Below are 18,782 nucleotides of genomic sequence, written 5' to 3' on the forward strand. Positions count from 1 at the left end.
CCTCCCCTGTGCAGGCCACACCCCCTCTTCCTATTGTTACTGTGTGTATGAACACAATTTGAACAATGGCTTCCTAAAATGCTGTGGTGCTGAATAACACAATAGGAAATGTTGTGGTAGATGTGGACCATCACAGGAGAGTTCCCAGCTCTTCCACTCTGAATAATGGGGCAGGGAAAGGGTAATGCAGCTTCCTCTCTGGTTCCATTCCCCAATAGTAAGTGGATCATACTTGAATTGTGGTAGTAATATTGTCCCTGGACTCTGGCACCATAGAAAACACATTACAAAATAACATTTATTTAAATATGAAAACATGTCCTTTATACTGCAAAACATTATTTGTATGCATTATAGAGCATACTGGGGACTAATTGGCATGTAGAGGTGTAGTGACATGTATTCAGTAGATACATAGACATTTAAATGAGTTTGAATAATATCAATTAAAACAAAAACATTGCATTGTCTGTATAAATAACTCAAAGTTTGACCAGCACAAATTCATGTAGAATATGTATTTTTAATTAGCATATCAAGTTCAATGCAGTTAACCAAATACATTTGATAATAAATCTAATAAGACAATTTAATAAACATGTAGTCGTTTCAAAGTATGTTTATCGTTAAACAAAAGTTACTTCGTAGTAAAAAAATAAATCCACCCAAACTAATGGTGAAGACTGATCACACCATCTCTGATACATGTTGTCTACCAGCTCATTCCCACAGAACACTGATCATCACACCATCTCTGATACATGTTGTCTACCAGCTCATTCCCACAGAACACTGATCACCACACCATCTCTGATACATGTTGTCTACCAGCTCATTCCCACAGAACACTGATCATCACACCATCTCTGACACATGTTGTGTCTACCAGCTCATTTCCACAGAACACTGATCATCACACCATCTCTGACACATGTTGTGTCTACCAGCTCATTTCCACAGAACACTGATCATCACACCATCTCTGATACATGTTGTGTCTACCAGCTCATTCCCACAGAACACTGATCATCACACCATCTCTGACACATGTTGTGTCTACCAGCTCATTTCCACAGAACACTGATCATCACACCATCTCTGACCCATGTTGTGTCTACCAGCTCATTCCCACAGAACACTGATCATCACACCATCTCTGACCCATGTTGTGTCTACCAGCTCATTCCCACAGAACACTGATCATCACACCATCTCTGACCCATGTTGTGTCTACCAGCTCATTCCCACAGAACACTGATCATCACACCATCTGACACATGTTGTGTCTACCAGCTCATTCCCACAGAGAACTGATCATCACACCATCTCTGACACATGTTGTGTCTACCAGCTCATTCCCACAGAACACTGATCACCACACCATCTCTGACACATGTTGTGTCTACCAGCTCATTTCCACATAGAACTGATCATCACACCATCTCTGACACATGTTGTGTCTACCAGCTCATTTCCACAGAACACTGATCACACCATCTCTGACCCATGTTGTGTCTACCAGCTCATTCCCACAGAACACTGATCATCACACCATCTCTGACCCATGTCGTGTCTACCAGCTCATTCCCACAGAACACTGATCATCACACCATCTCTGATCCATGTTGTGTCTACCAGCTCATTCCCACAGAACACTGATCATCACACCATCTCTGATCCATGTTGTGTCTACCAGCTCATTCCCACAGAACACTGATCATCACACCATCTCTGACACATGTTGTGTCTACCAGCTCATTTCCACAGAGAACTGATCACCACACCATCTCTGACCCATGTTGTGTCTACCAGCTCATTCCCACAGAACACTGATCATCACACCATCTCTGACCCATGTTGTGTCTACCAGCTCATTCCCACAGAACACTGATCATCACACCATCTCTGACACATGTTGTGTCTACCAGCTCATTTCCACAGAACACTGATCATCACACCATCTCTGACCCATGTTGTGTCTACCAGCTCATTCCCACAGAACACTGATCATCACACCATCTCTGACCCATGTTGTGTCTACCAGCTCATTCCCACAGAACACTGATCATCACACCATCTCTGACACATGTTGTGTCTACCAGCTCATTTCCACAGAGAACTGATCATCACACCATCTCTGACCCATGTTGTGTCTACCAGCTCATTCCCACAGAACACTGATCACCACACCATCTCTGATACATGTTGTGTCTACCAGCTCATTTCCACAGAGAACTGATCATCACACCATCTCTGACCCATGTTGTGTCTACCAGCTCATTCCCACAGAACACTGCAGAGGGAAGCAGCACCACACAGTCAACAATCAGACTTCATTGTTACAACGTAAGAAGCCTCAGAGGGCATTCAACCCTAAAGGCAAATTCAAGGAACTCTCAATATCTTTAGAGTAAAAGCTCAATTAAATAAAACTGACATGGTGCTCACTGATCAGTAAAACAACAAGAAGCTAACATTCTATAACACACCCTTTCCTCTGCACTGTTCTCTTACAGTGAGAAACAATAGGATCCCAATAGTGTTTTATTCTTTCTTAAATGTTATCAAATTCACTGTTACCACTTCATTTATGAGATGAGAATGAAGTGATGTAATGACTTTACTCTTAGCTGGTCTGAGAGAACTGATGAGGCTTCTCTCCTGTAGGTATACAGTGGTGTGTTAAGCTGCTCTGATCAGTAAAACTATTACCACAATCAGAGCAGGAATAAGGCTTCTCTCCGGTATGTATTCGCTGGTGACATTTCAAGGTATCCAATCGGGTGAAACTCTTCCCACAATCAGAGCAGAAGTAAGGCTTCTCTCCTGTATGTATACGCTGGTGACATTTTAAGGTATCCAATCGGGTGAAACTCTTCCCACAGTCGGAGCAGAAGTAAGACTTTTGGTCTGTATGTATTCGCTGGTGACATTTTAACTTCTCCAATTGGGAGAAACTTTTTCCACAGTCAGAGCAGAAGTAAGGCTTCTCTCCTGTGTGTGTTCTCTGATGAACTGTTAGCTCAGATGATGTTGTGAAGCATTTTCCACAGTCAGAGCAGGAGTATGGTTTCTCTCCTGTATGTACACGTTCATGTACTTTTAAGGTATCCAATCGGGAGAAACTCTTTCCACAGTCAGAGCAGTAATAAGGCTTCTCTCCTGTGTGTGTTCTCTGATGAACTGTTAGCTCAGTTGATGTTGTGAAGCCTTTTCCACAGTCAGAGCAAGAGTATGGCCTCTCTCCTGTGTGTATCCGTTGGTGTTTTTTGAAGTTGCTCTGTTGAGAGAAACTCCTCCCACAGGCCGAGCAAGAGTAAGGCTTCTCTCCTGTATGTATACGTTGGTGTTTTTTTAAATTGCTCTGTTGAGAGAAACTCTCCCCACAGTCAGAGCAGTTGTAAGGCTTCTCTCCTGTGTGTACTCTCCGATGAACTGTCAGAGCCCTTGATGTTGTGAAACTCTTCCCACAGTCAGTGCAGGAATACAGATGATCTCCTGTGTGCATTTTTAGGTGTGTTTTTAGCTTTGATAGAATTGGGAAAATCTCCTCACAATGTGGGCAGTGGTGAGACCTCTTAGCTCTGTGATCTTCCTGCTGTTGCTCTCTGGATGTAGAGAATGTCTCAACATGGTCTCCTGTGTGAACAACAGAAGAATCAGTTGGTGTGATATACTGAGCGCCAAAACATTAGGAACACCTGCTCTTTCCATGACAGACTGACCATGTTAAAGCTATGATTTCTTATTGATGTCACTTGTTTAATCCACTTCAATCAGTGTAGATGAAGAACCAAATTAAAAATGATTTTTAAGGCTTGATACAATTGTGACATGGATTGTGTATGTCTGCCATTCAGAGGGTGAATGGGCAAGACAAAATATTGAAGTGCCTTTTAACGGGGTATGGTAGTAGGTGCCAGGCGCACCGGTTTGTGTTAATAAATGCAATGCTTCTGGGTTTTTCCATGTGCAAAAGTTTCCTGTGTGTGTGAAGAATGGGTGGTGGACCAAAGGACATTTAGCCAACTTGACACAACTGGGAAGCATTGGAGTCAACATGCGTCATCATCCCTGTGGAAAGCTTTCCACACCTTGTAGATTCCATGCCCAAACTAATTGACGCTGAGGGCATAAGGGGGGTTGCAACTCAACATTTGGAAGGTGTTCTTAATGTTTTGTACACTCATTGTACATGTCAATCAAATACATTTGATGCACTTTTTACATCAGCAGTTGGCACAAAGTGCTTATACAGAAATCCATCTTAAAAACACCAATAAGCAAGCAATGCATATAAGCACAGTGGCTAAGAAAAACTCCCCAGAACACAGGAACACTAGGAAGAAACCAAGAGAGGAACCAGTCTGAGGGGTGGCCAGTCCTCTTCTGTCTTCTGGCTGTCCTGGGTGACATATCAGTGAGGGAATAAAATATTTGATCCCCCTGCTGATTTTATACGTTTGCCCACTGACAAAGAAATGATCAGTCTGTAATTTTAATGGTATGTTTATTTGAACAGTGAGAGACAGAATAACAACAAAAAGAATCCAGAAAAACACATGTCAAAAATGTTATAAATTGATTTGCATTTTAATGAGGGAAATAAGTATTTGACCCCCTCTCAAATCAGAAAGATTTCTGGCTCCCAGGTGTATTTTATACAGGTAACAGGCTGAGATTAGGAGCACACTCTTAAAGTGAGTTCTCCTAATCTCAGTTTGTTACCTGTATAAACGACACCTGTCCACAGAAGCAATCAATCAGATTCCAAACTCTCCACCTTGGCCAAGACCAACGAGCTCTCCAAGGATGTCAGGGACAAGATTGTAGACCTACACAAGGCTGGAATGGGCTACAAGACCCTCACCAAGCAGCTTGGTGAGAAGGTCAACAGTTGGTGCGATTATTCGCAAATGGAAGAAACACAAAATAACTGTCAACCTCCCTCGGCCTGGGGCTCCATGCAAGATCTCACCTCGTGGAGTTGCAATGATCATGAGAACGGTGAGGAATCAGCCCAGAACTACACAGGAGGATCTTGTCAATGATCTCAAGGCAGCTAGGACCATAGTCACCAAGAAAACAATTGTTAACGCACTACGCCGTGAAGGACTGAAATCCTGCAGCGCCTGCAAGGTCCCCCTGCTCAAGAAAGCACATATACATGCCCGTCTGAAGTTTGCCAAAGAACATCTGAATGATTCAGAGGACAACTGGGTGAAAGTGATGTGGTCAGATGAGACCAAAATGGAGCTCTCAACTGAACTCACCATGTTTGGAGGAGGAGGAATGCTGCCTATGACCCCAAGAACACCATCCCCACCGTCAAACATGGAGGTGGAAACATTTATGCTTTTGGGGGGGGGGGGGGGGGGGGTTCTGCTAAGGGGACAGGACAACTTAACCGCATCAAAAGGACGATGGACGGGGCCTAGCCAGTCTCCAGACCTTAATCCCATAGAAAATCTGTGGAGGGGGCTGAAGGTTCGAGTTGCCAAACGTCAGCCTCGAAACCTTAAATGACTTGGAGAAGATCTGCAAAGAGGAGTGGGACAAAATCCCTCCTGAGATGTGTGCAAACCTGGTGGCCAACTACAAGAAACGTCTGACCTCTGTGATTGCCAACAAGGGCTTTGCCACCAAGTACTAAGTCATGTTTTGTAGAGGGGTCAAATACTTATTTCCCTCATTATAATGCAAATAATTTTCTAACATTTTTGACATGCATTTTTCTGGATTGTTTTGTTGTTATTCTGTCTCTCACTGTTCAAATAAACCTACCATTAAAATTATATGATAGACTGATCATTTCTTTGTCAGTGGGCAAACGTACAAAATCAGCAGGGGATCAAATACTTTTTTCCCCCTCACTGTACAGTGCATTAGAAAAGTATTCAGACCTCTTCTCTTTTTCCACATTGCCTTATTCTAAAATGGATTTTAATTTTTTTTTTGACAAATCCTGAAATCTACACACAATACCCGATAATGACAAAGCTAAAAACAGGCTTTTCGAAATGTTTGCAAATGTATTAAAAATAAAAAACATACCTTAATTACATAAGTATTCAGACCCTATGAGACTCAAAATTGAGCTCTGGTGCATCCTGTTCCCATTTATCATCCTTGAGATGTTTCTACAACTTGATTGGAATCCACCTGTGGTAAATTCAATTGATTGGACATGATTTGGAAAGGAACACATCTGTCTATATAAGGTCCCACAGTTGACAGTGCATGTCAGAGCAAAAACCAAGCCATGAGGTTGAAGGAATTGTCCGTAGAGCTCTGAGACAGGATTGTTTCAAGGCACAGATCTGGTGAAGGGTACCAACAACATTTCTGCAGCATTGAAGGTCCCCAAGAACACAGTGGCCTCCATCATTCTTAAATGGAAGAAGTTTGGAACCACCAAGACTATTCCTAGAGCTGGCCGCCCGGCCAAACTGAGCAATCGGGGGAGAAGGGCCTTGGTCAGGGAGGTGACCAAGAACCCGATGGTCACTGACAGAGCTCCAGAGTTCATCTGTGGAGATGGGAGAACATTCCAGAAGGACAACCATCTCTGCAGCACTCCACCAATCAGGCCTTCATGGTAGAGTGGCCAGACGAAGCCACTCATCAGTAAAAAAGGCACATGACAGCCCACTTGGAGTTTTCCAAAAGGCACCTAAAGACTCTCAGACCATGAGAAACAAGATTCTCTGGTCTGATGAAACCAAAATGTTGGCCTGAATGCCAAGCGTCACATTTGGAGGAAACCTGGCACCATCCCTATGGTGAAGCATGGTGATGGCAGCATCATGCTGTGGGGAGGTTTTTCAGCAGCAGGGACTGAGAGACTAGTCAGGATCGAGGGAAAGATTAACAGAACAAAGTACAGAGAGATCCTTGATGAAAACCTGTTCCAGAATACTCAGTACCACAGACTGGGGAGAAAGTTCACCTTGTCTACTTCACTTCTTTAGTCTCCTCTCTGATCACTCCAGACAGCCCAGTGAATCAAACACATGCTGACAATACTGGTGTCAAACCATGCAAGTGTCAGTAGCATGAAATAACATCTACCTTCTCATTGAAACAGTTCATCATGAAACAGTTCTACTGCAACTTTTCATACACAGTGGGAAGTTGGAATGAACAACAAACTGAGTTAGAACCTGCTCTTACCATGAGAAACAGATTCCCCAATCTTCTCCTCCTCTTCTTCATCTTTAATGTTGACATTCAGCTCCAGTGTTTGACTGCAGTCTTCAAGCTTCACTGATGCCATCTCTGATTCCTGCAGTGCAAACTGGGCTCCACGGTCACAATCAGGACCCAGTGACTGAAGGTTTGGAGTCAGTGTGGAAGGAGAGAGGCAGGCTGGGATTGTCCTCACTGTTGAGGATACCGGAATCAGACTTAATCCTCGTTGGCCTGTAGTAACAAAGAGACACGGACACAAAAGTTAGTCTTGACAGTTCTGGCACTTAAATTATTCTCTTAACTAAACTTTTTTTTTCCTTGTTCAATTAAAATCGGGTTGCTATGCATAGACTACAAAACATTAATTCACATTAGAGGAGTGCACACTTTAAATTACACAACGTAAGTGCACTTAACCTATAGTAGATTTCCTACATTTACATCAATGCATAAATGACTCAAGCCATTAAGGTTGCAGTGTTTGAGGAAGCACGATGAACAATTTTCTTGAATAACGTCGTCGTCACTGTATTATTTCACCCACAAAAAAACGATTATAGATAGAAACAATGTGAATGGGAAATACAATGTGTCTGAATATTATTACACATGTAATTTTATAAACAAAAAGAAAAGAAAAACATTGCATTCAGCCTCACAACTGTAGGGCAACCGTGGAATTGTCGCTCTCTGGTCCATTTTTTTTTGTTGGTTCGCTCTCTGGTGCATCTGCACTGCCCGCACGCAGACAGAGCTGACGCCGCCATTTTACAAACTCGCGAATTTTATAGAAAACCAATAACATGTAAAAGGAGCTCAGAAATCGAAATTAAATCATTAATTAAAAAAGATTATTTCAGAATTTATGTTAATTGACTGACGTATAAAATTGTTTTAGCCACGTTTTCCACTCACTCGGTTTGAACCAAAATAACACAGAACCTTTACCAAACGTGATCATTTGTTACCTGGAACGTTATGACAAGTTATTTTGATATTAGACAGTTTAAACGTGCAATTACAAACCTGTAGTAATAATTTTAAAAACGGACACAAAAGGTATCTTGACAACACAGTTCTAGTTCCGGCCTGCCCGGAACTTCTTGTTCCCCCACTACAACCAAAGATGTTTTAAGTTCAGTTGTAACGTCACAAGCACAGTGAAATGCCTTTCTTGCAAACTCAAAACCAAACAATGCAATTATCAATAACCATATATTACTAGAAAAAAAAGACACGAGAAATAAGAATAGGAAATACACAAGTAAGTATACTATATATACAGCAAATAGTTAAAAAGTCAGTTCCAATACCATATTTAGATGTGCAGGGATACTGGAGTGATGGAGGTAGATATGTATAGGGGTAAGGGGACAGGGATACTGGAGTGATGGAGGTAGATATGTATAGGGGTAAGGGGACTAGGCAACAGGATAAGATAAACAGAGTAGCAGCAGCTTGTATGTGAGTGGGTGTGTAGTCAGTATAAATGTATGTGCATACTATGTGTGTTAAAATTGCACCATCTATTCCTGCACCTACACACTATCCCCCAGAACCCACCACTTTAGCCCTAAATGATCCTACAACAGGCCATCCGCCTTGGAGGATGGAACCCCTTCCCTCAAAACTGACTGTAGATCTTGTGTACTAAAATCTCACACCCAAATATTTCTCTGCTGCTGCAACTACCACATGTCCCTTCTGTGATTTCCACTCCACCAGTGCAGTTCATCACCATGGCTATAAACACAACATATCCAACCTTACTATAACTCATCCTCTCTGGATCTTTCTCTTTTCAGACCAACTCACTGGGAGGCTCCCTTGCCCTTGGGCTACCCTCTACTCTCTTTATTGTCTCAGCATAGGAAACGTTCAGCCCCACTCAAACTGACAATTTCAACCGGTCTCTCTCACAAGGCATTTCAGATCCTCAGCTGAATTGGCAACCCTACAGTTGACACAGTGCTTTCTGTATCCTAACTGTACACTCCCTCTGACTAGGCCCTCCTGCACTTTCCTCACATCGTGGAATCCCTCTTCTACACACTGCTGCAACATGACCGAATTCTTAGCACCTAAAGCACCGTAATGAACTCAGAACATAAGCCCTCACAGAACACCAAGTATAACCTTTTCAGGTAGCAACTCGGTCAAAGCTCAAGACAAACAGGGTTCTCAGTCACGCCATTGCCACCAGGTCTATGTCTCACCAAACGGCTGGCAACAAACACTAGGAACATTCCTTTTCATTTGATACCCTTCTACCCCACTGATCCCCCCCCCTTTGAGCGGGGCCCTACTCAGGAGAGCAAAGCACGCCACAGGTTGAGACCCGAGCCGCGTGACTTGAAGAATCCGCTTCCTCTGGGCGGTGGATAAGCAAAAAAATCTAAACAATTCCACTTCTCGAAACTTTGTAATACAGATATAACCATTCCCAGTTTGTTCTTTACCCAACTTGACAAAACGTATGGGTGGGCCAAAAAGCAAGAATCAACGCTTTCCAAAAGTCTGACTCCTACCTGTCTGATAGGATTCTCAGGGCAAACGTTGGAAGTCTCAACTACACCCTGTGGTGTAAAGTACAATTTTTTTTTTTACAACTTTTACTTCACTACATTAAAAGAAAATGTACTTTTTACTCCATACATTTTCCCTGACACCCAAAAATACCCATTACATTTTGAATGTTTAGCAAGACAGGAAAATGGTCTAATTCCCACACTTATCAAGAGAACATCCCTGGTCATCCCTGCTGCCTCTGATCTGACAGACTCACTGAACACATGCTTAGGTTGGAGTCATTAAAACACGTTTTTCAACCACTCCACAAATTTCTTACTAACAAACTATAGTTTGGCAAGTCGGTTAGGACATCTACTTTGTGCATGACAAGTAATTTGTTTAACAACTGTTCAGGCAGACTTCTGATAGGCTAATTGACATAATTTGAGTTAATTGGAGGTCTACCTGTGGATTTATTTCAAAACTCAGTGCCTCTTTGCTTGACACCATGGGAGAAATCAAAAGAAATCAGCCAAGACCTCAGAAAAATAATTGTAGACATCCACAAGTCTGGTTCATCCTTGGGAGCAATTTCCAAATGCCTGAAGGTACCACATTCATCTTTACAAACAATAGTATGCAAGTATAAACACCATGGGACCACGCAGCTGTCATACCTCTCAGGAAGGAGACGCGTTCGGTCTGCTAGAGATGAACGTACTTTGGTGCGAAAAGTGCAAATCAATCCCAGAACAGCAGCAAAGGACCTTGTGAAGATGCTGGAGGAAACAGGTACAAAAGTATCTATATCCACAGTAAAAAACTCCTATATCGACATAATCTGAAAGGCCGCTCAGCAAGGAAGAAGCCACTGCTCCAAAACCGCCATAAAAAAGCCAGACTACGGTTTGCAACTGCACACGAGGGCAAAGATTGTACTTTTTGGAGAAATGTCCACTGGTCTGATGAAACAAAAATAGAACTGTTTGGCCATAATGACCATCGTTATGTTTGGAGGGAAAAGGGGGAGGCTTGCAAGCCAAAGAACACCATCCCAACTGTGAAGCACGGGGGTGGCAGCATCATGTTGTTGGGGTGCTTTGCTGCAGGAGGGACTGGTGCACTTCAAAATAGACGGCATCATGTGGCTGGAAAATGATGTGATATTGAAGCAACATCTCAAGACATCAGTTAGGAAGTTGAAGCTTGGTCACAAATGGACAATGACCCCAAGCATACTTCCAAAGTTGTGACAAAATGGCTTAAGGACAACAAAGTTAAGGTATTGGAGTGGTCATCACAAAGCCCTGACCTCAATCCCATAGAAAATGTGTGGGCAGAACTGAAAAAGCATGTGCGAGCAAGGAAGCCTACAAACCTGACTCAGTTACACCAGCTCTGTCAGGAGGAATGGGCCAAAATTCACCCAACTTATTGTGGAAAGGTTGTGGAAGGCTACCTGACACGTTTGACCCAAGTTAAACAATTTAACGGCAATGCTACCAAATACTAATTGAGTGTATGTAAACTTCTGACCGACTGGGAATGTGATGAAAGAAATAAAAGCTGAAAAATCATTCTCTACTATTTTTCTGACATTTCACATTATTAAAATAAAGTGGTGATCCTAACTGACCTAAAACAGAGAATTTTTACTAGGATTCAATGTCAGAACTTGTGAAAAACTGAGTTTAAATGTATTTGGCTAAGGTGTATGTAAACTTCTGACTTCAACTGTGTGTACACACCTTTGTTCGAAGTGTACACTCCTTTGTTCGAAGTGTACACTCCTTTGTTCGAAGTGTACACTCCTTTGTTCGAAGTGTACACTCCTTTGTTCGAAGTGTACACTCGGGACACAAATCTCTGAAGCACCATTCTTATGCTTTCGCATCATTTCACTACCTCTTAGCTCCAGGTCAGATTCTCTCCTGTGTTTAATAAGTTGGTGTCTTTTTTTAAGTCCCCAGTTGAGCAGCGGTGGCTCATCCAATAGGAGAAGGGGGCGGCTGCACCTCAATACGGCGACCGGAGTAATGGAGAAGGGGGCGGCTGCACCTCAATACGGCGACCGGAGTAATGGAGAAGGGGGCGGCTGCACCTCAATACGGCGACCGGAGTAATGGAGAAGGGGGCGGCTGCACCTCAATACGGCGACCGGAGTAATGGAGAAGGGGGCGGCTGCACCTCAATACGGCGACCGGAGTAATGGAGAAGGGGGCGGCTGCACCTCAATACGGCGACCGGAGTAATGGAGAAGGGGGCGGCTGCACCTCAATACGGCGACCGGAGTAATGGAGAAGGGGGCGGCTGCACCTCAATACGGCGACCGGAGTAATGAGCGACCGGAGTAATGAGCGACCGGAGTAATGAGGGAGTGAGTGTGTCGAAAGGAAAGTAGTGGGCTTGTGGAAAGAAGTGAATTGAAAAGCGCTGTGCTATAGGTTAGACTGTTTGATTGCACTGTGGGGGGTTTCTCTCTTCCTTTTCTTAACACACAACTACCATACAAGTTTGGGGAGTAACAGATTACATGTAAAGGGATTGCAAAAAATATTGTAAACAAATTACCGATACTTTTGAAAAACTAAAGGATTACTTTTACATTTACAAATTTTTGCTGTAAGAAAAGAAAAAAAATTCTCAATGACATTCAAATCAGCATTGTAAAAAAGGTGCATGTTTAAGTTTATTCCACCTGAGTGAGTATGACCACAAGTCAGAGACCACTATGACACACCAAATGATGACCACCAATCAGAGACTACTACGATGACACACCAAATGATGACCAATCAGAGACCACTACGATGACACACCAAATGATGACCACCAATCAGAGACCCCTACGATGACGCACCAAATGATGACCACCAATCAGAGACCACTACGATGACACACCAAATGACGACCACCAATCAGAGACTACTATGATGACCACCAATCAGAGACCACTATGATGACACACCAAATGATGACCACCAATCAGAGACCACTATGATGACCACCAATCAGAGACCACTATGATGACACACCAAATTATCCAACTTGAATAAACGCTTGGAGGTAAGGATACAGTGATACAGATATCACTTATTGTTATCTACATGGCGCATTGATGTGAATCACACTGCTGCTCTCTCATTCAGCTATTAGCGCCTTACGGATTGTGGTTGTTGTGGATGGCCATCCACAAATCTAAATGTGTATTTGGAATCCAATAATGGTTTAATTCAAGAAGTTTATGCTGCCTATCAATCATTGATTTTGAAACCAGTGGACAGTGAAAAATTCACTCTTGCAACAAGCAGCGTAATGTGGATCCCAGCCTATGGAATAACAGCAGCGTAGTGTGGATCCCAGCCTATGGAATAACAGCAGCGTAGTGTGGATCCCAGCCTATGGAATAACAGCAGCGTAGTGTGGATCCCAGCCTATGGAATAACAGCAGCGTAGTGTGGATCCCAGCCTATGGAATAACAGCAGCGTAATGTGGATCCCAGCCTATGGAATAACAGCAGCGTAATGTGGATCCCAGCCTATGGAATAACAGCAGCGTAGTGTGGATCCCAGCCTATGGAATAACAGCAGCGTAGTGTGGATCCCAGCCTATGGAATAACAGCAGCGTAATGTGGATCCCAGCCTATGGAATAACAGCAGCGTAGTGTGGATCCCAGCCTATGGAATAACAGCAGCGTAATGTGGATCCCAGCCTATGGAATAACAGCAGCGTAATGTGGATCCCAGCCTATGGAATAACAGCAGCGTAATGTGGATCCCAGCCTATGGAATAACAGCAGCGTAATGTGGATCCCAGCCTATGGAATAACAGCAGCGTAATGTGGATCCCAGCCTATGGAATAACAGCAGCGTAGTGTGGATCCCAGCCTATGGAATAACAGCAGCGTAATGTGGATCCCAGCCTATGGAATAACAGCAGCGTAATGTGGATCCCAGCCTATGGAATAACAGCAGCGTAATGTGGATCCCAGCCTATGGAATAACAGCAGCGTAATGTGGATCTCAGCCTATGGAATAACAGCAGCGTAATGTGGATCCCAGCCTATGGAGTAAAAGTGGTGCTTTTAATGCTCAATCTAATTCATGCTGATAAAAATAAAAACATCCATAGACCGAATGGACACATGCTCAAACTTGCACTCTTTTGATAGACTTAAAGAGGGGCAATCTGTTTAGGGAATTATACATTCTATATACACAGCACCAGTCAAAGTTTGGACACACCTACTGATTCAAGGGTTTCTTTATTTTTACTATTTTCTACATTTTATTATAATGAAGACATCAAAACTATGAAGTAACATAAGGAATCATGTAGTAACCAAAAACAATAATTATCATTTTACATTTTTTTTTTTTAAGTGTTAAATCAAAATATATTTTTCAAAGTGGACACCCTTTGCCTTGATGACAGCTTTGCACACCTCTGGCAAAGCATGCCATTACACGAGCGCAGCATTTATTTTTCAACTCGAATCAATGAGCCTAAATCAGTCCTCTGCGACAATAAAAAGTAGGGCTGGCTAATAAGTCCTTAGTTTTGGTGTCGTGCTCAGGTAAAACTATTTGGCTCATCTATACTTCCAAGTCCTATTGTTGAATATCAAGAGGTATAACATTTATTGGAATGACTGGAATTCTGATAGACTTTGGTTATTAATGTAAAGATATAATTTCATCATATTATTGTATGTAGTAGAAAGCGATGGGTTAAAAAAGCCTACATAACCAACCCATAAAGTAAAATTTAACATCCATGTATAGGCCAGCTATGTAAACTTTAACATTGATTTATCCTGCAATAGATGTCATTCAATTGGCAACATTCATTTGTATTATTCTAATGCCTCTTAAGGGGGAAAGTAATCTAAAAGTAACGGAATGTAATCAGATTACATTAATGAGTTTAGGTAATCCAAAAATTAAGTTAGAGTATAATTTTGGACAGGTACCTTGTAACAGATTCCATTTAGAAAGGAACCCACCCAACCCTGCGTACACTGAGCTACCATACCGCAAGAGTTTGGACTTCGGTTTTTAAGCCAGAGGATGAGTCTGGGTTGTATTTCATTGTTAGTTTTACACAAATAATTGTACAGTTTCAGCTAAAAAACGGACAACTCTTTATGTCCCCCAAAAAATATTTTTTATTATTATTATTTTTTTAAAGAAGACTGATGGTATACTTCATGCGCTGTACGTTGAGCTCCCGAGTGGCTCAGCCGTCTAAGACACTGTATCTCAGTACTAGAGGAGTCACTATTTTCTACATTTTGGTATAATGAAGACATCAAAACTATGAAATAACATAAGGAATCATGTAGTAAGCAGCCTGGTTTGAATCCAGGCTGTATCACAACCGGCTGTGATTGGGAGTCCCATTGGGCTGCGCACAATTGGCCCAGCGTCGTCCAGGTTTGGCCGGTGTAGGCGGTCATTGTAAATAAAAATGTGTTCCTCACTGACGTGCCTAGTTAAAAAAGTTGTCACCCTGAAAATGGCTACTAGGTATCTACTTCATACTAGGTTGCCATGGCTACTAGGTTGCCAGAGTAGTGCTTGTCAAGCGGGCGCGAAGGACACGGTGTCCCTTTGTTGTTGTCGTTCATGTTTACCCCATTGAGTAGTAGACTATGTATACTGAACATAAATAAATGCAACATGCAACTATTTCATTGATTTTACCGAGTTACAGTTCATATGAGCAAATCGGTAAATTGAAAGAAATTAATTAGGCCCTAATCTATGGATTTCACGACTGGGAATGCAGATATGCATCTCTTGGTCCCAAATGCCCATTTTTTTAAAGGTCTCACAGTAGGCTTCAGGATCTCGTCACGGTATTTTTGTGCATTCAAACTTCCATCGATAAAATGCAATCATGTTCGTTGACCGTAGTTTATGCCTGCCCATAACACCACCACCACGGGGCACTCTGTTCACAACGTTATTATCATCAGCAAACCGCTCTCCCACACGACGCCATTCCCGATAGAAACATAATTCAACCTAGCATTAGACTGGTTCATAAATTATGGAGGTCTAATTTACGAAGATAGTGCCTGCTTTTACCATGATTGACACATTTCCAAATCTTCTCCTCCTCTTCTTCATCTTTAATGTTGACGTTCAGCTCCAGTGTTTGACTGCAGTCTTCCAGCTTCACTGATGCCATCTCTGGATCCTGCAGAGCAAACTGGTCTCCGCTGTCACAATCAGGACCCAGTAACTGTAGGTTTGAACTCGGTGTGAAAGGAGAAAGGCAGACTAGGTTTGTCCTCACTGTTAATCTGTTAACCCCGGATTGGATCCCAGTCCTAAATAGACGTCTGAGATCAACTTCCTGGTTCTCCTGTGCAGGCCACACCCCCTCCCATTGTACTGTATGCATGAACACACTTTGAACAATGGCTTCCTAAAATGCTGTAGTGATAATATAACACGATAGGAAAGGTTGTGGTAGACGTGGCACATTACAGGTGAGTTCTTCGATTATGTTTAACGGCTGTTGGCATCCAATAAATGTTGCACTACCGCCACCTACTGGACTGGAGTATAACTCTTATACATTGCTTGAAAGTTATTTCATTAGTTGTGATGTCTTCACTATTATTCTACAATGTAGAAAATCGTTGTTTTTTAATAAAGAAAAACCCTGGAATGAGTAGGTGTGTCCAAACTTTGACTGGTAATGTACATTTATTTTAATCCATTTATGTGTTCTTCACTGACGTGCCTAGTTAAAAAGTTTTTATTTAAAGTGCAGCTGTCACCCTGAAAGTGACCCACCCAACCCTGCATACATTGAGCTACCATACCGCCAGAGTTTGGACTTCTGTTTTTAAGCCAGAGGATGAGTCCGGGTTGTATTTCATTGTTAGTTTTACACAAATAATGAATTAGCATTAGCATGAAATAACATCTACCTTCTCATTGAAACAGTTCTACTGCAACTTTTCATACACAGTAGGAAGTTGGAATGAACAACATACATTTAGTAAGATAAAACCTGCTCTTACCATCATAAACAGATTCCCCAATCTCCTCCTCCTCTTCTGCATCTTTAATGTTGACATTCAGCTCCATTGTTTGACTGCAGTCTTCCAGCTTCACTGATGCCATCTCTGGACCCTGCAGTGCAAACTGGGCTCCACTGTCACAATCAGGACCCAGTGACTGAAGATTTGGTCTCAGTGTGGAAGGAGAGAGGCAGGCTGGGTTTGTTCTCACTGTTGATGATACCGGCCTCAGACTTGATCTGAGTCGGCCTGCAGTAATAATGAGCAACGACACTGCAGTAATAATGAGCAACGACACTGCAGTAATAATGAGCAACGACACTGCAGTAATAATGAGCAACGACACTGCAGTAATAATGAGCAACGACACTGCAGTAATAATGAGCAACGACACTGTAGTAATAATGAGCAACGACACAAAAACTGTCTTGGCAGTTCTGCCGTTTTCTTTATTCTCTAAAATTACATTCTATTTTTTCTTGTTCAATGATCTAATTTCAATAGATCAGGTAGCTAAGCATTGACAACAAAACATTCATTAATTCACATTAGACACAAATTACACACTAAATCACAACGTAAATACACTTAGAGTAGATTTCCTACATTTACATTAACGCATTAAAGACCCAAAACCATTTAGGTTGCAGTTGTTGTTTTAATTAAGCAGCACAATGAACTATTTCCTGCAATAACCTTGTCTTCACTGTATTATTTCAATCACAAAAAAAAACTATTGTCTTTCCCGTTCACACCATAGTAACAATTATAGATAGAAAGAACTGAATGTGTCTGAATATTGCTACACATGTGAAAAACGGATAAACATTACATTCATCTTCAAGCCAGTAGTGTAGCTGTGAATGTGTCTCTCTCTGAAGCACGAGCACTGCCTGCACCGAGGTCCGTTGAAGCGAGTGGACACCACCATTTTACCAGCTTGTGAATTTTACACAAAACCAATGTCAAACGAACTCAGAAATATCAAATACTTTTTTTTTTTTATAAAATTACCTTTTAAGAAATGATGTACAGTCACTCAGACAAACCCAGTCTCTAGTTTGAAAAATACATTTCATCACGTTCTTCACTCACTCGGTTTGACACAAAAATAACACATAAAATCTTTACCAAACGTGATAAAACGTTAAGTTATTTGTTACCGAGCATGTTATGACCTGTTCTTTTGATATTAGAACGTTTAAACGTGCTGTTACATACCTGTAGTAATGCATTTGAAAGCGACACAAAAGTTAGCGTCTTGACAACACAGTTAAGGAGCCTCCCCGGAACTTCCTGTTCCCCCACAACCACCAAAGATGTATCTGTACACGTATACACTATCCCCCCCAAAAAACTCCACCCCATCCCGCTTACTTTGGACCTAAACGATCCTCTCTCACAATGTTTTACCTGTTTTATTTTGTTCGTGGGGGGCAGGTAGCCTAATGGTTAGAGTGCTGGGTGAGACAAACACCTGGTTGCTGGGTGAGACAAACACCTGGTTGCTGGGTGAGACAAACACCTGGTTGCTGGATCAAATCCCCAAGCTGACATGGTAACAATCTGTCGTTCTGCCCCTGAGCAAGGCAGTTAACCCACTGTTTCCTGGGAGCCGAAGATGTCGATTAAGGCAGACTCCTGCACCTCTCTGATTCAGAGGGGTTTGGGTTAAATGCTGAAGACACATTTCAGTTGAACACTTTCCCTGTTTCTCTGCAGCTGCAACAGCCACATGTCCTTTCTGCTCCATCGGTGCCTTTGATCTGAAATCCAACCACACTAAAACGTATCCTCTCTTTAGGCCTACTCACTGGGAGGCTCCCAGTCAATTCTCTCACCCTTGGGATACCCTCTTCACTGCTTCAGCGTAGAGGAAACTTTCTGCCCAACTCGAACTCTGGCAATTTTAACCTGTCACTCTCACAAGGCATTTCAGATCCTCAGCTGCATTGGCAACCCCCAGTTGACACACAGTGCTTTCTGTATCCCAACTGTACACTCCCTCTGACTAGTCCCTCCTGCACTTTCCTCACAGC

At 42.4% G+C, this 18,782-nt stretch overlaps 1 protein-coding gene across 4 annotated transcripts; it reads right to left on the reverse strand.

The window, feature by feature from the left end:
- Positions 1-503: 503 nt before the first annotated feature.
- Positions 504-16,986, reverse strand: LOC109876411 (zinc finger protein 239-like). Of its 4 annotated transcripts, none has more exons than XM_031821260.1 (3): positions 16,744-16,986; positions 7,174-7,422; positions 504-3,639 (listed from the first exon to the last, which is right to left on the reverse strand). In XM_031821260.1, the coding sequence occupies exons 1-3, from the start codon at positions 16,844-16,846 to the stop codon at positions 2,627-2,629; spliced, it is 1,365 nt and encodes a 454-aa protein (XP_031677120.1). In that variant the 5' UTR covers positions 16,847-16,986; the 3' UTR covers positions 504-2,626. The 4 variants fall into 4 exon arrangements, with proteins under 4 accessions (XP_031677120.1, XP_031677119.1, XP_031677121.1 ...); XM_031821259.1 differs by lacking the exon at positions 16,744-16,986 and adding an exon at positions 15,797-16,186; XM_031821261.1 differs by lacking the exon at positions 16,744-16,986 and adding an exon at positions 7,851-7,945.
- Positions 16,987-18,782: the final 1,796 nt, after the last annotated feature.

This window comes from Oncorhynchus kisutch, unplaced genomic scaffold (assembly GCF_002021735.2).
Source record: "Oncorhynchus kisutch isolate 150728-3 unplaced genomic scaffold, Okis_V2 scaffold3945, whole genome shotgun sequence".
NCBI lineage: Eukaryota > Metazoa > Chordata > Actinopteri > Salmoniformes > Salmonidae > Oncorhynchus > Oncorhynchus kisutch.